The 18,708-nt window shown below is 38.5% G+C and overlaps 1 protein-coding gene across 1 annotated transcript; it reads right to left on the bottom strand.

Annotated features, from left to right (window-relative positions):
- Positions 1–1,705: 1,705 nt before the first annotated feature.
- LOC100705206 (carnitine O-acetyltransferase) lies at positions 1,706–18,543 on the bottom strand. Its single transcript, XM_019361979.1, has 10 exons — positions 18,253–18,543; positions 16,768–16,886; positions 16,460–16,513; positions 15,765–15,930; positions 14,354–14,528; positions 12,655–12,833; positions 10,806–10,906; positions 8,919–9,038; positions 6,882–7,004; positions 1,706–5,405 (listed from the first exon to the last, which is right to left on the bottom strand). Exons 1-10 carry the CDS (start codon positions 18,541–18,543, stop codon positions 5,264–5,266), a joined length of 1,470 nt encoding a protein of 489 aa, XP_019217524.1. The 3' UTR covers positions 1,706–5,263.
- Positions 18,544–18,708: the final 165 nt, after the last annotated feature.

The raw sequence follows: 18,708 nt of genomic DNA, 5'->3' as shown, positions 1-18,708 counted from the left end.
CGAAACTCCATAATTGACTTTTGTATTTCAGCTAAATTCCCCATTTACATGCATAAATGTGAACCTGTAAGATACAAATGATCCAAACCACTGCAGTGCAGTTCCTTTAATAATGTATAAAATATTGTGGACAATAGTATCAAATGCTCCACTGAGGTCTAGCAGGACAAGCACTCTGTCAGAGGCCATAAACAGATCATTCCTAACATTCTCAAATGATAAACAGTGTTGGGCAAGTTACTTTGAAAAAGTAATTAATTATAGTTACTTTTTTGAAGTAGTAACTAGTAACTGAGTTAGTAACTGAGTTACAATATTCTAAAAGTAATTAATTACTTGAAAAGTAATTATTGCGTAACTTTAAAAAAAAAAAAAAAAGTTTAATCCTCTGGGGTCCAGGGTATAATTAGCCATTTTTGACCACTTTTGATTTGACCTCTACATTTCACGTTTAAAAACTATTTACTTTGCCTTGTTTGGTATCATTCTTTTCAGCACAACCTAACGTGTCTGAACTTACAGTTATGTTTTCATTTTGACATACTGTATTAACACAATTGATCTAAAAATCAGACAAAAAAAAAACAAAAACAAAAACATAAAATCCGAGTAGAAAAGGTTATATTTTTTACTGTAACAACCACAAACATGTTTTCTGAATCATATTTCATAACTTTAAATGTAAATATAAATTGTCAATTTTAAAATCCTATGTACAAGTTTTGCAAACAACAAAGTTATTTGCAGCCATTTACCTTTTACCCCTTTTTTTGTAACCATTTCAAACTATTTACAGAACAGTCAGGTGTTCTGGATTCAATAAGATGCCACAAATTATTTGTGCCACTCCCAAAAAAATAATTTCTGTCCACTATAAAGGAAAACATCACAGCCTGATACCTGCAGGTCTGACAGCAGCAGGTGTATCACTCCTGTTCTCTACCAGCAGTCAGCAGTCGCCTAATTGTTCTGAAACACAACACAAAACTATCCACACACTACACACGACAACACATTAACTGCACACTCCAAACACGCTAAACGTCACAAATTTCTCACATCTTAAAACTCGCTCTCTCTCTTTTTCTGCTGTCTCTCTCTCTCTCTCTCTCCCCCTCTCCCTCTGTCACACCTAAAACTTCCCTGTCTTCCTAAACAACCAAATGTCATGTTGCCATATCATTTTTTTGTTTTTATTGGTCGACATGGTACATTTTTCCACCAACGCGAAAGGGCTGTTTTTTGGTTTGTTTTGTTTCTTGTTTTTTGGTCATAAGCAGAGAGTGCTTGCTAGCGCTGTCCTTAGACTGTAAACGTGACGAAACTATTGAGGAAGAGTATATATTGTTTATCATGACTCTGGTTTTACGTGGCCTATTAACACAATTTAAAAACTGGTATATATCACCTTGTTGCTTTGTAATCCTGAAGTGGTCATGTGATTGGCTTACCAAGACTACTTTATTCTTCTTCAGTCAAACAGCAGCACTTATGCGATTGTTTTGCCCCCTAGCTCCAGGTGTTGTGCCAAAAAGTGATCGTCTGCCAGAAAGTGATTGCCGTCCGCGGGAGCGCGTGCAGCTGCTTAAAGCTGTAGCGCCCAGATTACTTACATAGACAACTACTTCTGTGCAGCTGATATAAGATGCGGTAAGCTGAACACAGCTTCAACCGTCTGTTGACAAATAGTAACGCGACCGCACTGCATTTTCTTGTTAGTAACTGTAACGGTGTTGTAACGATAGGAATAGTAATTAGTTAGATTACTCATTACTGTAAAAAGTAACGCCATTACTTGTAACGCCGTTATTCCCATCACTGATGATAAAGTACTGTTTCACACTATTACAGTATTTCAAGCATTTAAAAAAAAAAAAGAGTTAGAAATTAGGCGATAATTAACCAAGATGGCTCACGTAATGCTTTAATTAATGCCACCTCATACATACCTCAGACCCATGTGTGGCCTGATGTATAAGGTATGAGAGAGAAAGTAAGTAAATATCAGAAGTTATTAAACTTGCTGTATTTAATGACACATTGTGGGATTATTGCAAATATTTTTAGATAAATCTTTATTTGCAAAGAAATTAAATGTTAGCTACGATTAAAGGAATACTTAGCTCAGACTCAGCCTGGTTAAAATGCTGAAAAGAAACCTGGGGTTCTCCCAATTTTCTTCATCAGTGACAAACGGTAAGACGTCCTAGCTTTAAAGAGGGCTTTCAAACTTTCTGATCAAATTATTATCCCAGGCCAAATAAAGATTTTCTAAATGAGCGTGCCATTTACTCTCCAGGTTGCTTTCTTTTTCAGAGAAACTACAGTATCCAGGTTTGTACGTGGTGAGGATGTTAAGGCTATTAACAAGATAATCTACCTCTGCGGGAGTAAAGTTTAGGTAGGGGATTTGCATTGTGTTGGCACTTAAGATGGTGGAGAAATCTTTCTTAAACTTAGTTGTCTTTTCTTAACCTCCTACTGAGGTTGCACAGGTAGTCCAATTCCACCAGGATGGTAAATCAGTATTCACCATTGCCAGCAAGTTTGCAGGGTCTCTTAGCACATTATGGAGAAGATTCCAGGAGACAGGCAGTTAACTCTAGGAGAGCTGGCCAGGGCCTTAGAAGGTCCTTAACCGATCAGCAGGATCAGTATCTGCTTCTACATGCAAGGAGGAACGGGATGAACAATCCACCCCACTACCCTGGTCATTTTAAAAGTAGCTTGCAAGCCCCCCCCCCCAAAAAACCCCACAAAACAAAACAAAACATTACAACAGCAAAGCCTCTTAGTCACATTCTCATTCAACAAAAGTGAAAAGCCACCACTTCACTCACGTCTTTGTTTTCACAGTATGGTCCTCATGTCCAGCAGTGCATCCTCCACAGCTTTTTTTAGCTCTTCTGAATTATTTTCTGTGTTTGTTTTGAAGGCTGACACCACAAAAGTCATGTCATCCTTCAAAAGAGTATAGCATATATCATACGTTTTATATTGATAAGGACCAGCACATGGAAGACAACCAGATTTGGACGGCACCTTGTGAAGTAGAACAAAGTTTGACATAGTGGTTAATTATTGTGTTAAACCATATGATATGCACTTCTGTGAGAATGATTGAAACCTGTTTAGCAACACAGCTAATACCATGACATATAGCGCCTAAAGGTGTCCTTGATCTTAATATGTGGTTTGTTTGTTTTTTTTAATCATAACTATCAGTTGAGGCTGCTGTCTGAATACAATAAAACAAAAATAATATTTAAACAAAATATAAATGAGTCCCTTCCTCATCAGTTTGGAAAGATACAAATTGGAGAAACATTAACCATTTTTTGCAGCAGACAGAAGTTTGATTATATGTCTCTAGTAATATAATACTATTAACATATTGTCAGCTCCATTTCAGCTGTGCTCCTCACCTGACTAGTAGCAAGTCGATAGTCAAAAACTTTATCAAAGGAGGCGTCTGTGAAGATATCCGGCATGGGAATATTTTTCTCAGTTGCTTGGTGCTGTAGACCCAGGAAGTGCCCAAAGACTGTCTGTCCACTAATTTCCTTTTACAAAGAAGACAACTCACAATATTTGCACAGGACTAAACATGACCTGTAGAGTGCTTACACAGTATTTTTCAGACAGTCTCAGCATGACAACAACAAAAGAGTCTGATTCTTTGATCCATGTTTGCATGAGGTTTTTTCGTTCCCCATAGTTTTATATCCTATGATCGTCTTCTTAAGCCTAGATTATAGTGACATGGACATGTACAGCTAAGTAGTCATTCCTGATATACTTCTTTGAAGTCCATCGCCTAGGCCCATGTGCAGGTGGTACATTTTGATGAAAAGTTTCATTTTGAAGAAAAAGGTCATCTGGTCTCAGATTCAAGTGGATGCTAGCAGACCGGCAGATACACAAGGGATAGTGAAGGCTTTGTGTAATTATACAGTCTCCATTGAGTTCTATTACCCATCATTTGTTTTAACCACGGCTGTATAGAGAAGACTACAATCTAGTCATAATTCTAGATTGTTAGGTAAATACAATCTCTGATAAACTATAAAAAAACTAAGGCAAAACAAAGAAGCAGTGTAGGGATTTTTAAGAACGGTTTTATTTTTTAAAATGACAGTTTTCTGCTCTTGGAGCATTCAACGCCAAAGAGAAAGGCCATCAAATCATTTTAGAAGAGCAGTTGTTGCTGCCCATCAGTATGACAGCTTGTCCTCTCTTCCCCATCTTTGCTGTTCTTTCCTGCATTTATTACCTTGTTGGCATCAGTGTGGAGTAGAGTTCAGCATCTTTACAGGCGTCTTAAACTTTACACTTTTAACCATTGCCAATTTATGTCAAAATAATGTGTGTCACATGTCCCCATAATTTACATTTATAGCATATTTGAAGTTTTCCAGAAATATCAGACAGCATTTTTTGTACAGTGTCTGCAACAATCATCTGTTTCAGTGTCTGTCGCTTTAAATCAACCTGGCTGCTGCACTGCCCCTTTCAGGAAAAGATCTGAGTAATGGAACAGCCAATAGGAACAGCACAGCTCATTCTGTAGTCTACACAGCTGCTCATACAGACTAACAGTGTGACTTCCACCACTCTCAACAATGATGTTATTTTTGAATACAGCTGAAAGATATGTAAATACAGAGCTTGTTAGTGGTGTTGTGTTTACCCAGCCTGGATTGAGAGGTGCAAAGTTTGTAAGCTGATTTTTACTGTAGTGTGTGTTTATGTTAACATTTTGTTGTCCTATTTAACAGGAACAGACTGCCACCAAACTGAAGCACTGAGCAGTTTTGTCATTAAAACTCACCATGTTAGTGTTCCATTTGTGCACTTCTATAGCTTTCCTCAAAAGATCCACTTTCTCTGTGTTCTGTACAACAAGATTACAAGTTACAATTCATCACTTGTAACAGGGTAGTGTTTATGACTGAACTTTGTAATCTAAAGCATTACGTAGCAGCATCATGTAAATAAGTGAAACTGTTAGCTTACTTCAAATGCTGAAGTGAGACCCAAGGAAAGTTGGCAACAGAACAGAGTGTTCTGCAGGTAAAAATCCCATTCAGATTCTTCATGGGGATTGATTAGTCATAATGCAATCATCCACAGCAGATGTACTATGAGCTCTGACATCATTTTCTGTGGCACTGAATTTTATTTTCAGTGTCAAAGAAAAATAACTCTACCCACAATCCTAGAGTGAAATACCTGCAACCCCCCTCCCTCTCCCTAACCCACCTCATACCTTCTTGTTTGGGTCATTAAAAGCCATGACAAAGGCAACTGAGGCACTTGAAGTTGAGGGGATTTCACCTACACGTCCCTGCCTGAACAGTCGCATGGAAGCTGCTTCATAAGATGCACAGTGCTGCCGGTGCACCCTGCCAAGAGATTGGAGAAAAATATTTTAAACAACCTGTGTTCCAAAATCCAACCCCAATTCCAAAAATGTTGGGATGCTGTGTAAAAAGAAAATATAAAGAGAATGCAATTATGTGCAAGTCAAAGCTATGTTCTAGTCACACTAGAGTATTTAAAAACATTTACCACCGTTTGGTATTCCCACTTTTATCACATGTGAGAAAACTCAGGAGACCAGTTGCTGCACTTTTGGGAGAAGAATGTTGCTCCATTTTTGTCAGACGCTTCTAGCTCCCCAGTCCTGGTCTTCATTGTTGTGTTTTTCATCGCAAAATGTAAAAAAAATTTTTTAAGTGATGAAATATCTGGTCTGCAGGGAGGCCAGTTCAGCTCCGGCACTCTTGTACTGTGACGCCACACAGTTGCAGTACTCAGTTTAGTATTGTTTTGCTGAAATTTGCAGGGCTTTCACTAGTAAAGTGCTGATAAGCCAAACGATCTCTCTCTAGTGTGGAGAAAACAAGGTTTGTTTTCAAAAAACAAAAATGTCAAGTCATCTGACTATAGAACGGTTTTCTACTTTGCCTCAGTCCATTGTAAATGAACCTTATTCCATAGATGACAACATTTCTGGAATATATATTCACATGACTTTTTACTTTACATGTTAAAGCTTTAACCTGCATTTGTAGATGGCACAGTAAGCCATTTTCATTGTGCCATCCACAAATGAAGGATCATCCCTTTTGTAAAGTCTCGACATTCCATTTTCCCCTTTACATTTTACACAGATTTGGAATTGGGCTTGCATAAACCTGGAGAATTGTTTGCAATAAAACTTACAATAGCTCAAATACAAATAGTTCATTTCTTTCCGTCTGAGACTAAAAGATTTAGTATCATCTGTAAAATCTGCACACAGACTCCTGGTGACTGATGTTCTACCATCCTAGACCAATGTTTCAGTCAACAGAGTGGGGATCCATTGTAACGCTGGAATTTTTAGAATGCATTTATCACTACAAAGCATGGCTAATAATAAATATAAAGTTTAAAATGTCAAAATTTTGTTGGTGCAGCCTAAACCTTCTTTAAATTGAGAATTGCAACCATCACCAGTCTCATACAAATGACTTCATTACAACTTAACAGTTGTAATGAAAATCTTGCGCCAGGCCCTTCAGAAGGGTCAGCTGGCAACAATCTATATGCCTAAACTTTATAGCCTGCTTAGTAATTAGATTAACAAAGAAATACGGGTGATTTTGATAAGGATCAACATTTTATGTGAATGTTAAATAAGTTTTCCTCTCAATTAGGTCTATACAGGAAACAAAACAATTGTTTCTGTGACTACACCATTTTGTGTTTTCAAAGAATGAAGTGTGAAGCCAGGTTCTTACTATTAATGAGTTCAAGATTTTCTGTTGCATCTTAACCTAGTGAAGAAAAAGTCGGCCTACAAAAACATCTCCATAAAGGTTTAAATGACTCACCTGTAGTAGGCCAGCTGTATAGCCATCTGTATGAAAGCATCAGGGCTCATCTTGTTTGCTTTTAGAAAGTTTTTCCCATAGTGGTTGAATGAGAGAATACTGAAATCCAGGTCTTGGACGATTCTGTTGTGATGAGGATGGGATAACAGATGTGTTTGTGTATTGCATGCTCCTGTTATAAGTATTGCTATTAAAATATGTATATTTGTCTTTTTAAGTATGGAGAATGGAGGTAATGAACTATGAAGTTTTGCACTGCAATTTCTCTTTTAAAAATCAGGTCATTGGGAGAGGTGGCACCAATGGAGGGAGGCAGGACAACACAATGTATAAAACAGTAACTAATGATCAAATGGAGACTGAAAAGTGTGTTTCTTCCTCACTCATGTCAGTACATCACGGGAAGCCCCAGCAACCTGCACCTATTGCAGTGTAACTAAAGAAAGATTCAGGGTCACCTGATCTAGCCCTACCTATATGCTTTATCAAACAGGAAAGCTTTAAGCCTAATCTTAAAAGTAAAGAGGGTTTCTGTCTCCCGAATACAAACTGGAAGCTGGTTCCACAGAAAAGGGGCCTGAAAGCTGAAGGCTCTGCCTCCCATTTTACTTTTAAATATGCTGGGAACAACGAGTAAGTGTGCACTCTGAGAGTAACATGTGCTAATGGGGTGATACAGTACCATAAGGTCATTAAGATAAGATTGAGCCTGATTATTCAAGACCTTGTATGTGCGGAGCAGGATTTTAAGTTGGATTCTGAATTTAACAGAGCTAAAGATAAGCCAATATGCCGTTTTTTTATTAGTTCACAGCATGCAATGCGAAGGACAGCATGTATAATATAAAACAGAAGCGGTCTCAGAACAGATTTATCTGGAACACCATAAATTAACCTTAGTGTGTAAGGAAGACTCCCTATTTAAATGGACATCAGATATGGTTCTAACCACTGCAGTGCATCATCTTTAATTCCTATGGGATGCTCAACTGTGTAATAAAATATTACAGTATTATCGAATACTGCACTGAGTTCTAGCAGGACAGGCACAGAGAAGAGTCCACTCTCAGTCAAGTTTGTTGCCTGGATAGAGAAGAAGAAGAAAAAAAAAAGTAATGAACCCTGTACATAAAGTTACATCAGAGGGATGGCTATTTATTCATTTTAAATGTTTAAAATTATATGAGACAAATTTCTTCTCAGACTCTCTCAGCCTAGCTACAGTGTTGAAAAGAAACCTGGGGTTATTTTCTTCCCCCTCAGAGCCCTCATGACATTATGGCCCACAGAGGGTTTTCCATTTCAGTGAGCCTCTGTCTACAGCTGGGGGCTCATTTATAAACCTTTTAGTTTTAAAGTTGTGCTCCGTTGATGGTTATTTTGAAGCAAAGTTTAGTCTGTTTAGTCCATTTAAAAGCAAACTCTGGTTCATTTGTGCAGGTGTGAACATTTGATCACACTCTGGTGTGGATCAAAACAACTGCACTGAGACCCTTTGGAGGAGGTGGTCTCTGTACGGTTCCAAATGAACTCCAGAGCGGTACTTATGGTATGAGCATTATCTGACCAATCTAAACTATCTATAAGGTGCACATTTCAAGTTTGAGCTAAAAACTTCCCATAGCAACATACAATTTGCATTCTCATTGGAGCAAGGTACTATGGATGTGCAAAGGTCTGCATGGGCTTACAGCTAGCTGTGAAATGAACGTAAATTCTCTGTTCTCCAATAGTCCGGGATTACAGCGCCTTCTTCCCATGTTTACTTTTGTTGCTCCTGCCCCAGACACATTTGGCCAATGAGCGGATTGAACATGACGCATTTTGTTGCGCTTGAAGTTTACTTGGATTATTCTGTGCATGAAAACAACCCAAACCACAAGAAGAGTTTACAAACTCATTTACTGATTTGAACCAAATGAACTATAGGTGTGAAAACACCCTTATTCATGTTTATTTGGGTTTTTCCTCTATGGATGGATTTTGTTTTCAGTGGGCCTATGCAGCTAAAACTTGAGCAGTAGCTTTTGTACTCACTTATCAATGCTTCGTTTGGCCTCCTCAATTGCTTTTTTGATGTCAGCTGTGATGTTGAAGTGTAGTTTCTGAGGTGTGGGCAAAGGCACCGTGGAAGACTCCATGATCTCTAGTTTCTTGCTGTTTCCAAAAAGGAGACAAATATAAATAAATAAAAAAAAATACAAATGACAAACAGGGAATGCTCCTGAGGGGCAGAAAAAAAGCCAGCATAAGTAAAACAATGTCTTATGTTAATGGAAAACCAGTCTCTAGATTGGATTAGATTGTGGTTTCAATCTGGAGTTGCCCAGTAATTGAAGTTGTACTTTCACAGCGCTACCCTGGGCACTCAAAGCCTCAAGCATCCCCAAAGACACTTTTTTATGTCAAGAAAGCCAGGATTGAAAGAGATCCCATCCCCAAGAACATTTTTTTAACCCTTTGTTAAACATTAAAGATAAAGATAAAAACCTGAGTATTAATCCACATTAGTATAAATAGCTCTAACAGGTTACAAGTAAAATATATATTAATATATATTATATTGATCTGTTAAAAGTAACAGATCAATATAAAGGGGAGCTGCCAGAACGGGAGTGGCTGGTAGAAGAGCTCCCAGAAAGTGGCATTCAAAACTGGGCAAGCCCCCTCACCCATTAGCTCATTCGTAGCCCTGTACTGCCTGCTGGATAATACTCATGCGATCAAAGACTGGACTTTTTAGACAAAGCTAAGCCAGCCTTCTTGGATTGGGGTTCTGGTTCCACAGATTGACAATGCCTAAGCTTTTTGTCTAAAATTTGTGCACACAATCAAAAATAGTTGTAACTGGAGGTACAGATCTTCCCCAAGGATACTTTGACATGCACACTGAAGTAGCTGGTGAATCCATCCTTTGGCATGGGTTTTATAGATTGTTGCTTCCCTGCACTTCTGGGCTAGAAAACAAGTCCTGAATGTTGTCTGTCCTTATGTGCCAAAAGTCAGTTCAGAATAGCCAGCATTGTTGAAGTTGTTGGGTGGGGTGCTAGAGAGTACACCACCAACCAACCAACTTTGTCCTACAGGGAGACTTCAACAATCATGTGGGCAATAACAGCAAGACCTGGAGGGGTGTGATTAGAGGAATGGCCTGCATGATCTCAATCTGACCACACTCAGATTGAGATCAGTCTGTCCATAACATGTTCAAACAAAAGGGTCTTCATGAGCAGATGTGGCACCAGGACATCGCAGGGTGATATTTTTCTTTTTCCTTCTTTTTAAAAAAAAATCCTATTACATCTGCGGCTTTATGGTCTGAACACTCGGGCTGAGCGGTCAACTGAGCATCACCTTGTGGTGAGTTGAGGAGGTAGTGGTGAGGATGCTGAACAGGGTTGGCATGCCTAAATGTGTAGGGATTCACTGGGATGATCTGGGAGAGGCCCCTCTGCTCCAGGAGATCTTTAACTCCTCCAGTAGAACTCATCTCAATATCCTATTCAGGAGTGAGGTGCTCATGGGAATGACTTTTGCCAGCTCTGGAATGATGCTGTACCAATCCATGGTGGTTAAGTTAGCTGAGGGAAGGGAAGCTGTTTATTTAGTTGGTCAATCTATGTCCCCATGTTCACTTATGGTCAACGACTTTGGGTAATGACTGAAAGAATGAGTTTGCCTTTACAAGCAGTGGAAATGAGTTTTCTCTGAAAGTTCTCTCCTTAGGCTGTTGCTTCCATGTCCAAGCCCCAAGCACAAGGATCAGTCTATCCTTTTGTCTTATAAATTTAATGAAAAAGAAATACACTTGTCTTTGTTAGGGGAAGAATAGTGTATTTTTAGAGGTCACCTTTCCTCATAACTGAGCTTTTGTTAACAGACCAAACAACAATAGAACACTATATTTTTTGTATGTATACTTACATGGATGCTAAAACATAATCAGTCAAGGCCATACCAATTGTACCATCTAAACAACTATGTGAGACGTTGTTACCAAATGCCCCATCTTCTCCAATAATGAACTGAAAGAAAGAAGGGAAAACAGCCGTTAGCATTACGTTTCAAGCTGGATTAGTCTACATCTTTCACTAATTAAGACATTGTGCTTCAGTTTTAGTTTTGCTCTGTAGATCTTTAGACTGTCGGTGAATTGTGATGCAAGAATACAATTTAATTCAATACATTATATAAGGCCAAATCATAACAGTTGCCCCAAGATGCTTTATATTGTAGTGTAAAGACCTTATAATAATAATAATACTAATAATAATACTAATAATAATAATAATCATCATCATAATAATAATAATAATAATGAAAAACCTAACAATCACATGATCCAATTGGGTCATATGGTACTGTAAAATCTTAGTAAGATGGAGTGTTTATTCAGGACTTTGTATGTTGTGAAAGTATTTTAAATTAGATTCTGGATTTAACAGGGAGCCAATGAAGAGAAGCCAGTATAGGAGAAATCTGCTCTCTCTTTCTAATCCCTGTCAGTACAAAATGCTGCAGCATTTTGTATCAACTGAAGACTGTTCAGGGAGCTTTTAAGATATCCTAATAATAATGAATTACAGTAGTTCTGCCTAGAAGTAATAAATGCATGAATTAGTTTTTCAGCAGCACGGTGGTTAGCACGGTGGTTAGCACTGTTGCCGCACAGCAAGAAGGTCCTGAGTTCAATTCCACCATCAGGCCGGGGTCTTTCTGTGTGGAGTTTGCATGTTCTCCCTGTGTTTGCGTGGGTTCCCTCCGGGTACTCCAGCTTCCTCCCACTGTCCAAAGACATGCAACTTGTGGGGATAGGTTAATTGGATAATCTAAATTGCCACTAGGTGTGAATGTGAGTGTGAATGGTTGTCTGTCCCTGTGTGTTGGCCCTGCGACAGACTGGCGACCTGTCCAGGGTGTACCCTGCCTCTTGCCCTATGACAGCTGGGATAGGCTCCAGCACCCTGAAAAGGATGAGCGGATGGAATGGATGGATAGTTTTTCAGCATCACTATGAGACAGGATATTTCTCATTTTATGCTTATGCAAAAGAAAGAAAATCAGTTCTATATATTCGTTCAACATGCTAAAGGACATATCCTGGTTTAAAAGGTCTCCAAGATTCCTCACAGTATTACTGGAGTCAAGGTAATAACTTTGAGTGTAACAGAGTTAAATACCATATTGCTAAGATTTTTGGGACAGAGTACAATAACCTTGGTTTAATCTGGACTTGGAAGGAAATTAGAGGTCATCGAGATCTTTAAGACATTCTTGCACTATAATTGTTGTGTGTTATCCGCATAGTAGTGAAAATTTATGCTATGCCTTGTAATTAAACTACCCAAGAGAAGCCTGTAGAATGTAACCAGAACTGGTCCTAGCACAGAACCCTGTGGAACTCAGTTAACATAATTACCTTAGTGTGTTAAGAGGACTCCGTTTACATGAAGAAATTGGAGTCTATTAGTTACCTACTGCATGCTCTAGTCACTGTAATAATACATCATTGTCCACAGTACTGAATGCAGCGCTTAGGACAATTACAACAACAAAACAACTAACTTTTCAACCTAGTTGGACCTAAGGTTTTAAAGTTAAAATTTATCATTTGTTAGAATATTCTTTGTACTCATTTCTGTGATTTGTATCCAATTATATATGCATTTTTAAAATACTTTATAAGTGATGCTAGAATTTTTTGTTACCTTAAAGAGCAAACCATTTTTGTGATACCATACAAATGAAGTTTGTCTACTATGAATCAAATCACCTGTAGTGATTTATCAAACCAGCGGTTGGCACTGTTCCACTGGCTGCCTCCTCCATGCATCATCTGGAGGACATTACATCTGGTGTACATGTCATCAGGCACTTGAGGCATGGCTTTATCCAGACATACTACACAGATGCTCCTCTGGATAGCTGACAGCGCTTCTTTGTTGGTCTTATCTGGACACAAATGCAACAGACAAAGCATACATGATTCATGCATTCATATTCAGTCTTTATTCAGACAAATACTTACACCTTTAGAAGTTAATACAGCACTTGTATAATACCATTGATAATAATAATTTGAAAAAAAAAAGTTCATTGTTGACCAAATGTTGCAGTATATGATAGTCAATAGAAACTGAATTAGCCAGAGCTTTATTATGTTGTCCATATAGGGAAACACCATTTTAATACAAGGGTCCTCTCAAATGCACTGTTATCTTGTCTCTGTCCCCCTGTCCCAGCACTTCTGCTTTTCAGGGGATTCTTGGTGTCTGTCACCCGGATTATCTCCTTCATTTCCCCTGTGATAATGCTGACTTTACTTTTATTCACTAGTATTTAATACCAAGACAACTGAGTGACCAAAAGTATTACAACCATGTGGAATAAACTTTTGATCCCTTTGCCTCTAAAACAGTCGTTTTGATGACAAGGACCAGGCCGCAAGGACCACTCTCATCTTCAAACTGACTTTGGGTGTGTCAAGATGGTGATAAGACTAGGATAAAATAGATATAAGACTGAGTCAGTTGATTGTAAGGGGTCACTTATATGCCATTTGTTTGCATTAACCATCAAATCCTAAGCAGTCTGTGTGACAAGATAGTGTTACGGTGCCAGTTTCATAAATGCATGCATCACCTTGGGGTTTTTTGCAATGTGTGGAACTCAAGGTACTATTTGCTGGGGAGGATGAGGTTGATTTTCCTGCCTCTGTCCAATTGTCCCCACCTCTGCTAAATTAATTTTTTAGTGTTCAAAGCAGGTTTAAAAACATCCCCTCTACTCTTTGCATTACACCTTGAAATCAGTTGTAACAATACAAAAACAGATGGTGGAATAAATGATCTCAACTGTCTAAGGAGGAAAGCATGAGAGTGGGAATACTGTGCATATGACTTTAACACAACATACTGTTTAGTAGTAGCACAGTCCCATTAACAGCTGCATTTTGGCCAATTTATATAAACGTTCCTATGCTCCATTAAGTCCAGTTCTGCTCTGTTTCAATAAATTCCTAGTATTATTACTGAACAGGAATGTGTGAGGTTTGGCTGTAAACACTCAGAACAACAGGACAGAGTTTACTGAGCTCAGTTTAGTGGAATCCACTGGTGCCCATTATACCCTTATTATGAAAACATCACCACTCTCTTCAAATTAATGAACACTCATAGTGGCAACTCTTATTCCACATGCTCTTTTCTACCTTTTTTTTAAATGAAAAAAAAAAAAGAAAGCTATGCTATGAGATCAACAGGGGTTTTCAGAGATTCAATAAAGCAGTTTGGTTTTCACTGACTACTTAATATAATTTTCTTACATGGAGAACTTCCAGTTTTACCTGGCCTCATATTACGTTGTTTCATTTTAACATCAGTTTAGCGCTTGCATTGCAGTGTTTCCCAGTTAATCCCCCTTACATATACATTAGCTTCTTTACACCTGTACAAAAGCATAATTGTGCTCACCTTGGATCAATCTGTCATAGCATTTGCTCCAGGAGTCACGATTTAAGGAGGTGAGGATGCCAACGGGCTCTGTGCTCGTCTCCAGTGAAGAGCTGCAGATTCTCTCCAGCTGAACACAAAGCTGGTGCACAGTCAAAGGACTCCCATCACTATTGTAGACCTCCAGCATAAAGAACTGAAGAAAGGACACACACACACACACACACACACACACACACACACACACACACACACACACACACACACACACACACACACACACACACGGGAAGGGAGTGTGTGAGAGAGTGAACTTGCCCACCATAAGAGAATAAAATAACTGGTTGTAAAACATTCCTTCAGAAATTTGGGATGTGTATCATCTGACATAGATCCATTTAGCACAGAGTTGAATTTTTATTTACACTTATTACCAGAGTGACTTTTGCCATGATCACCATCCCACACAGTCTGGGGCTTTTGCTAATCTGCAGCATCAGTGCCAGAGATGCCAGCAGGATCAACAAACTGATCCTCAAGGCTGGAAGCATCATTGGTCAGAAATGAGGTACAGACAAACTGCTCTACATCATGGACATCACTGCCACTCAAATCCACACTTCTGAGGCAGCAGAGCTCCTTCACCCTCTGATGGATTCAGCCTCGCTGCTATAAAGGATGCTTCAGGAAAAATTTCCTATCGATTTCTGTAAAGCTGTATAAGAACTCCTCATTCTGTGACAGGTGAACACACGTCAGGCATAAGATCCCAAACATACTTTGTTTTATACCTTCATGCAGCTGTTTTTCTTAGATTTATAGTGTACATATTATTTATTAAAGCAATTTGAACTTCTCATCTACATGATGTCAGTCTAATGTTTTTGTTTTTACCCAACTTTATTTGCAATTTTGTGCTTTATTACTGTCGTAAGTACAAAAAATCCTCCACTCGCTCATATTATAATGCCCTTACCAGGAGCCTGTGGCAGTTTTTGTGCGAATGTGAACATGAATGTCTGTGTTGGCCATGCAGCACACCAGTGGATTGATGTTCCTACCACATACCCAAAGTCAGCTGTGAAAGGCTCCAGAATCCAGGATGGACTTTTCCCCGAATAAAATGATTTATATAATAAATGAATTGGCAGAGTTCCTAAAAATCCTTGTCTCTAGTGCCTGTGATATACATATCACTGTTTATGTGCTCACTTGAGGGTTGAATCTTAACAATATTGGAGAAGTATGATCTGTGGATTGTGGAAGAAAGCAATTGCAGTTAGCACAGTGAAAAGTGTGCATTCTACACCTTTTAAACTGCTTGATCTTCAACTTCACTTTTTCTACTAAGATGTATTATAACACCATTCTTTGTAAACTGATGAATACAGTCCCAGAATGTCAGACAAGTGTGTGATGATGTGCTCCTCACCTGACTGTTGTATGCCAATGTAATGCATCTGGAAGGGTAAGAAGTCTTGCCATGGAACACAACCGAGTCCGTCTCCAGGCCCGGAATACGGCATGATGATAGCATTTGGGAATACTGCTTCATACACAGGGGTTTTCCTCCCAGGTAATCAGCTGGTAGCGCCTCACTGTTAAACATGATGCCTGTGTCAACAATAACTTACTGTTCATGTCTGAAGCTATGGCACTTTGATTAAAGTTAAACCTCAGCCACATGAGAAACAAGGACTTATTCTTATGTGTGGGAATAACACTAAACAGTGAAAATACGAGTATCAGCTTTATAAGGGAAATGCAAACAATTTTAAACTGCAATGACCTGAAACTTCCAGGGTATGATCACATGATGTGTTTATGGTATACCTGGAACTTAGGTCAAAACCTTGGTAGCTCCTCAGTGCTTTCCATTGCATCACAATTACCCATTTCCCTCCCTCCCGACAGACAGACCTAGATATTTTCAAATGTTATCAGTACTGGGTGGAGGTTTGAAACGCAAATGACTATACTGTAGTGATACAGTAAACCCAGATCCCGTTAGCACCCTTCTGTTGACAGGAGGTAATCACAGAATATTGAATTTTAAATAATAATTCTCAATACCTGCCACTTTCTAAGCTTTTTGATTTTTGTTTTACTTGATCTGATAATACTCACTTGTCAGTCATTGTCTTGGAGTCCAAAATAGCTCTTATCACTTTGGCAGCACACCTAGGGAGAGAACATGTTTATTTAGATAAACATTTGCATGGCATTGACATAATACAACGTCCATAATATAGCAATCAGAAACGACCAAGATTCAGACCTTCAGAATCCATTGTGACAAACTACCAATCCTATCATTTGAGATCATTTGTGTTATGCAGCCTTAACACCCCAAACTCAGCCCAGGATTTTATTTTCATTGCATTTTCCTGTAGACCCCGCCCCTTCACAATGCAGTATACAGTTAAATAGTTCACCTTATTTGTCCCTCCTCATCCCTGAAGTCCATTCGGGGAAAGGAACCACTGTTATTTGAATAAGCCACCACAGGCAGACGGTTGTCAAGATAGTCAGTCTGCACCATATAGTCTGTTAACTAAACACAGATACACACATACACACATACTCAATTTGATCAAGACGCTTCATTTGGAGAAGACTATTCATGAATTTGTAGTGTATTGTGAAAAAAGGGGGAGGACCCTTTTTTCCGAAGGGGAGAAAAAAAAGAAAAAGAAAAAAAAAGGTATCTTTACTCACATACACAAATAAACAAAATTAAAGATAAATTTACATAAAATGCCCCCAGAAAGTCAGATTTGGTTCCTTTTCATGTTTTGTTTTGTTTTTTTTAATAATTTTAGGTAAGTGCAAGAATGTATTACAGTCCACCCACAAAATTCAGGATTGTGTTCGTGCAACAATAAGTTAAATGCAGTTGATAACGTCTGCACTTTCATTGAGAGCTTGCTAGTACTCAACTAGTACATCTGTTGATCTATTCATGCTGCAGTTTATGAAGATCTATATCACTGACATCAAGTCATAATTAAAAAAAAAAAAAAAAGTTCTATAGTGAGTATTGTGAATTTTGAGCATACAACTAGAGGTACTTAAATGTATATTGCCAGGTTGACTAACAGACAGAAGACAGAGTAACAGTGGTTGTAGCAGCTTAGCAATTTGAGTCCACTGTGTAACAAATGGGGCAGAATTTAAAGGCATATAAATGTAAATTACTTTAGCGCATTTAATTTCAAAAAGATGGGGGGAAAAAAAAATGTTTGCTGGGAATTCAGTGGAACAGTCTTTCTGAAGGCCAGGGATAAAGCCATCCAGAGTATCTGATTAGACACCATTTTTCTTGAGCTTTTAGGCCCAAATACAGCAATCTAATTTTTTTCTGAATTTAGAAATAGAAAAGCCTTTTTATTTGTGCCATCTGTCTTCATGGATCAACATAGCTGGGCACCATCTGCATAGCAATAAAAATGTATGTTGTGTTTTCCAATATTATCAAATTGAAACATAATACATTTTAAATCAGTGTATTACATCTCCTTTAATACCATTGAAGGCTTCTACTCTCTCTAGTAAAATGCTATGATCAGCATTGATCAGCACAAAGATGAGTTCACTGTGAGAACATAGTTGCTCACTCCTCTGCAGTCTTGATAAGAACTGATAATTATTAAATGAAAAAGGTTAGAAATTTGCGTACATTTAGCCAAGACAGGACAGGTAAGAGCTTTTTCAGTAAGGAATTAATTTTACCAGCTTGAAAGCTTGTTAATAATGATCAAATTTAAAAACAAACAAACAAAAAAGTCAAGTTTTGAAGATTTGGATAAAGTAATTCAGTCACTACTTAAGGCTAAAGGAATATGAGGCTCAGAGCTCCCTGTGAGTTTTCATAACTGTCGCACCTATAAGCTACCCTTCAGCACTGCTGTTAGGCTTACCCAGTTGTCAGTATTGTGAGCCTTCCTTTCTAGGCCTTTTTGCAGTTTTTCTCCAACGCCTCCTGGTTTCAGGAATTCTTGCACCAGCTGTTTTGTTCTCTTCAGCTCATCCACCTCCACAAAGGGCTCCAGGAGGATGAGGTAGCGCTCACAGGTATGCTGAAGTGTGGGCACTGGCTGAGTTGGCAGGGCTTGTTGATAGGTCAGGCATCTGCCATTAACCCAAGTCCTTGATACAGTCTTCATCAAATGGCAGGAACTGACTAAGGCACAGGGATTCACCATGCCCATCTTTACCTGATAATTACAAGAACTACTGAGATGAAGAACAATATGAGTAATAAGAGAACGGTCTAGCTGATCAACAGGCAGTGAAACAATATATGAATTGAAATAAGACTAAAAAAACCTGAAAAACTTTAACATTTTAAAGTTTTGTACTTTTCTGCATAAATG

This window comes from Oreochromis niloticus, linkage group LG7, assembly GCF_001858045.2.
Source record: "Oreochromis niloticus isolate F11D_XX linkage group LG7, O_niloticus_UMD_NMBU, whole genome shotgun sequence".
NCBI classification, from domain to species: domain Eukaryota; kingdom Metazoa; phylum Chordata; class Actinopteri; order Cichliformes; family Cichlidae; genus Oreochromis; species Oreochromis niloticus.
The sequence above is the reverse complement of the archived record's forward strand: the minus strand, read 5'-3'. Positions and strand labels throughout refer to the sequence as shown.

What these genes read in the sequence shown, in the direction of transcription:
- LOC100705206 (XM_019361979.1), bottom strand. Translation starts at nt 18,543, where the DNA reads ATGGGCATGGTGAATCCCTGTGCCTTAGTCAGTTCCTGCCATTTGATG. An exon ending in TCCAAGACAATGACTGACAA is followed by an intron (nt 15,931 to 16,459) that starts GTGAGTATTATC and finishes CATGTTTAACAG; the next exon opens with TGAGGCGCTACCAGCTGATT. An exon ending in CATTGGCATACAACAGTCAG is followed by an intron (nt 14,529 to 15,764) that starts GTGAGGAGCACA and finishes TCCTTTCTTCAG; the next exon opens with TTCTTTATGCTGGAGGTCTA.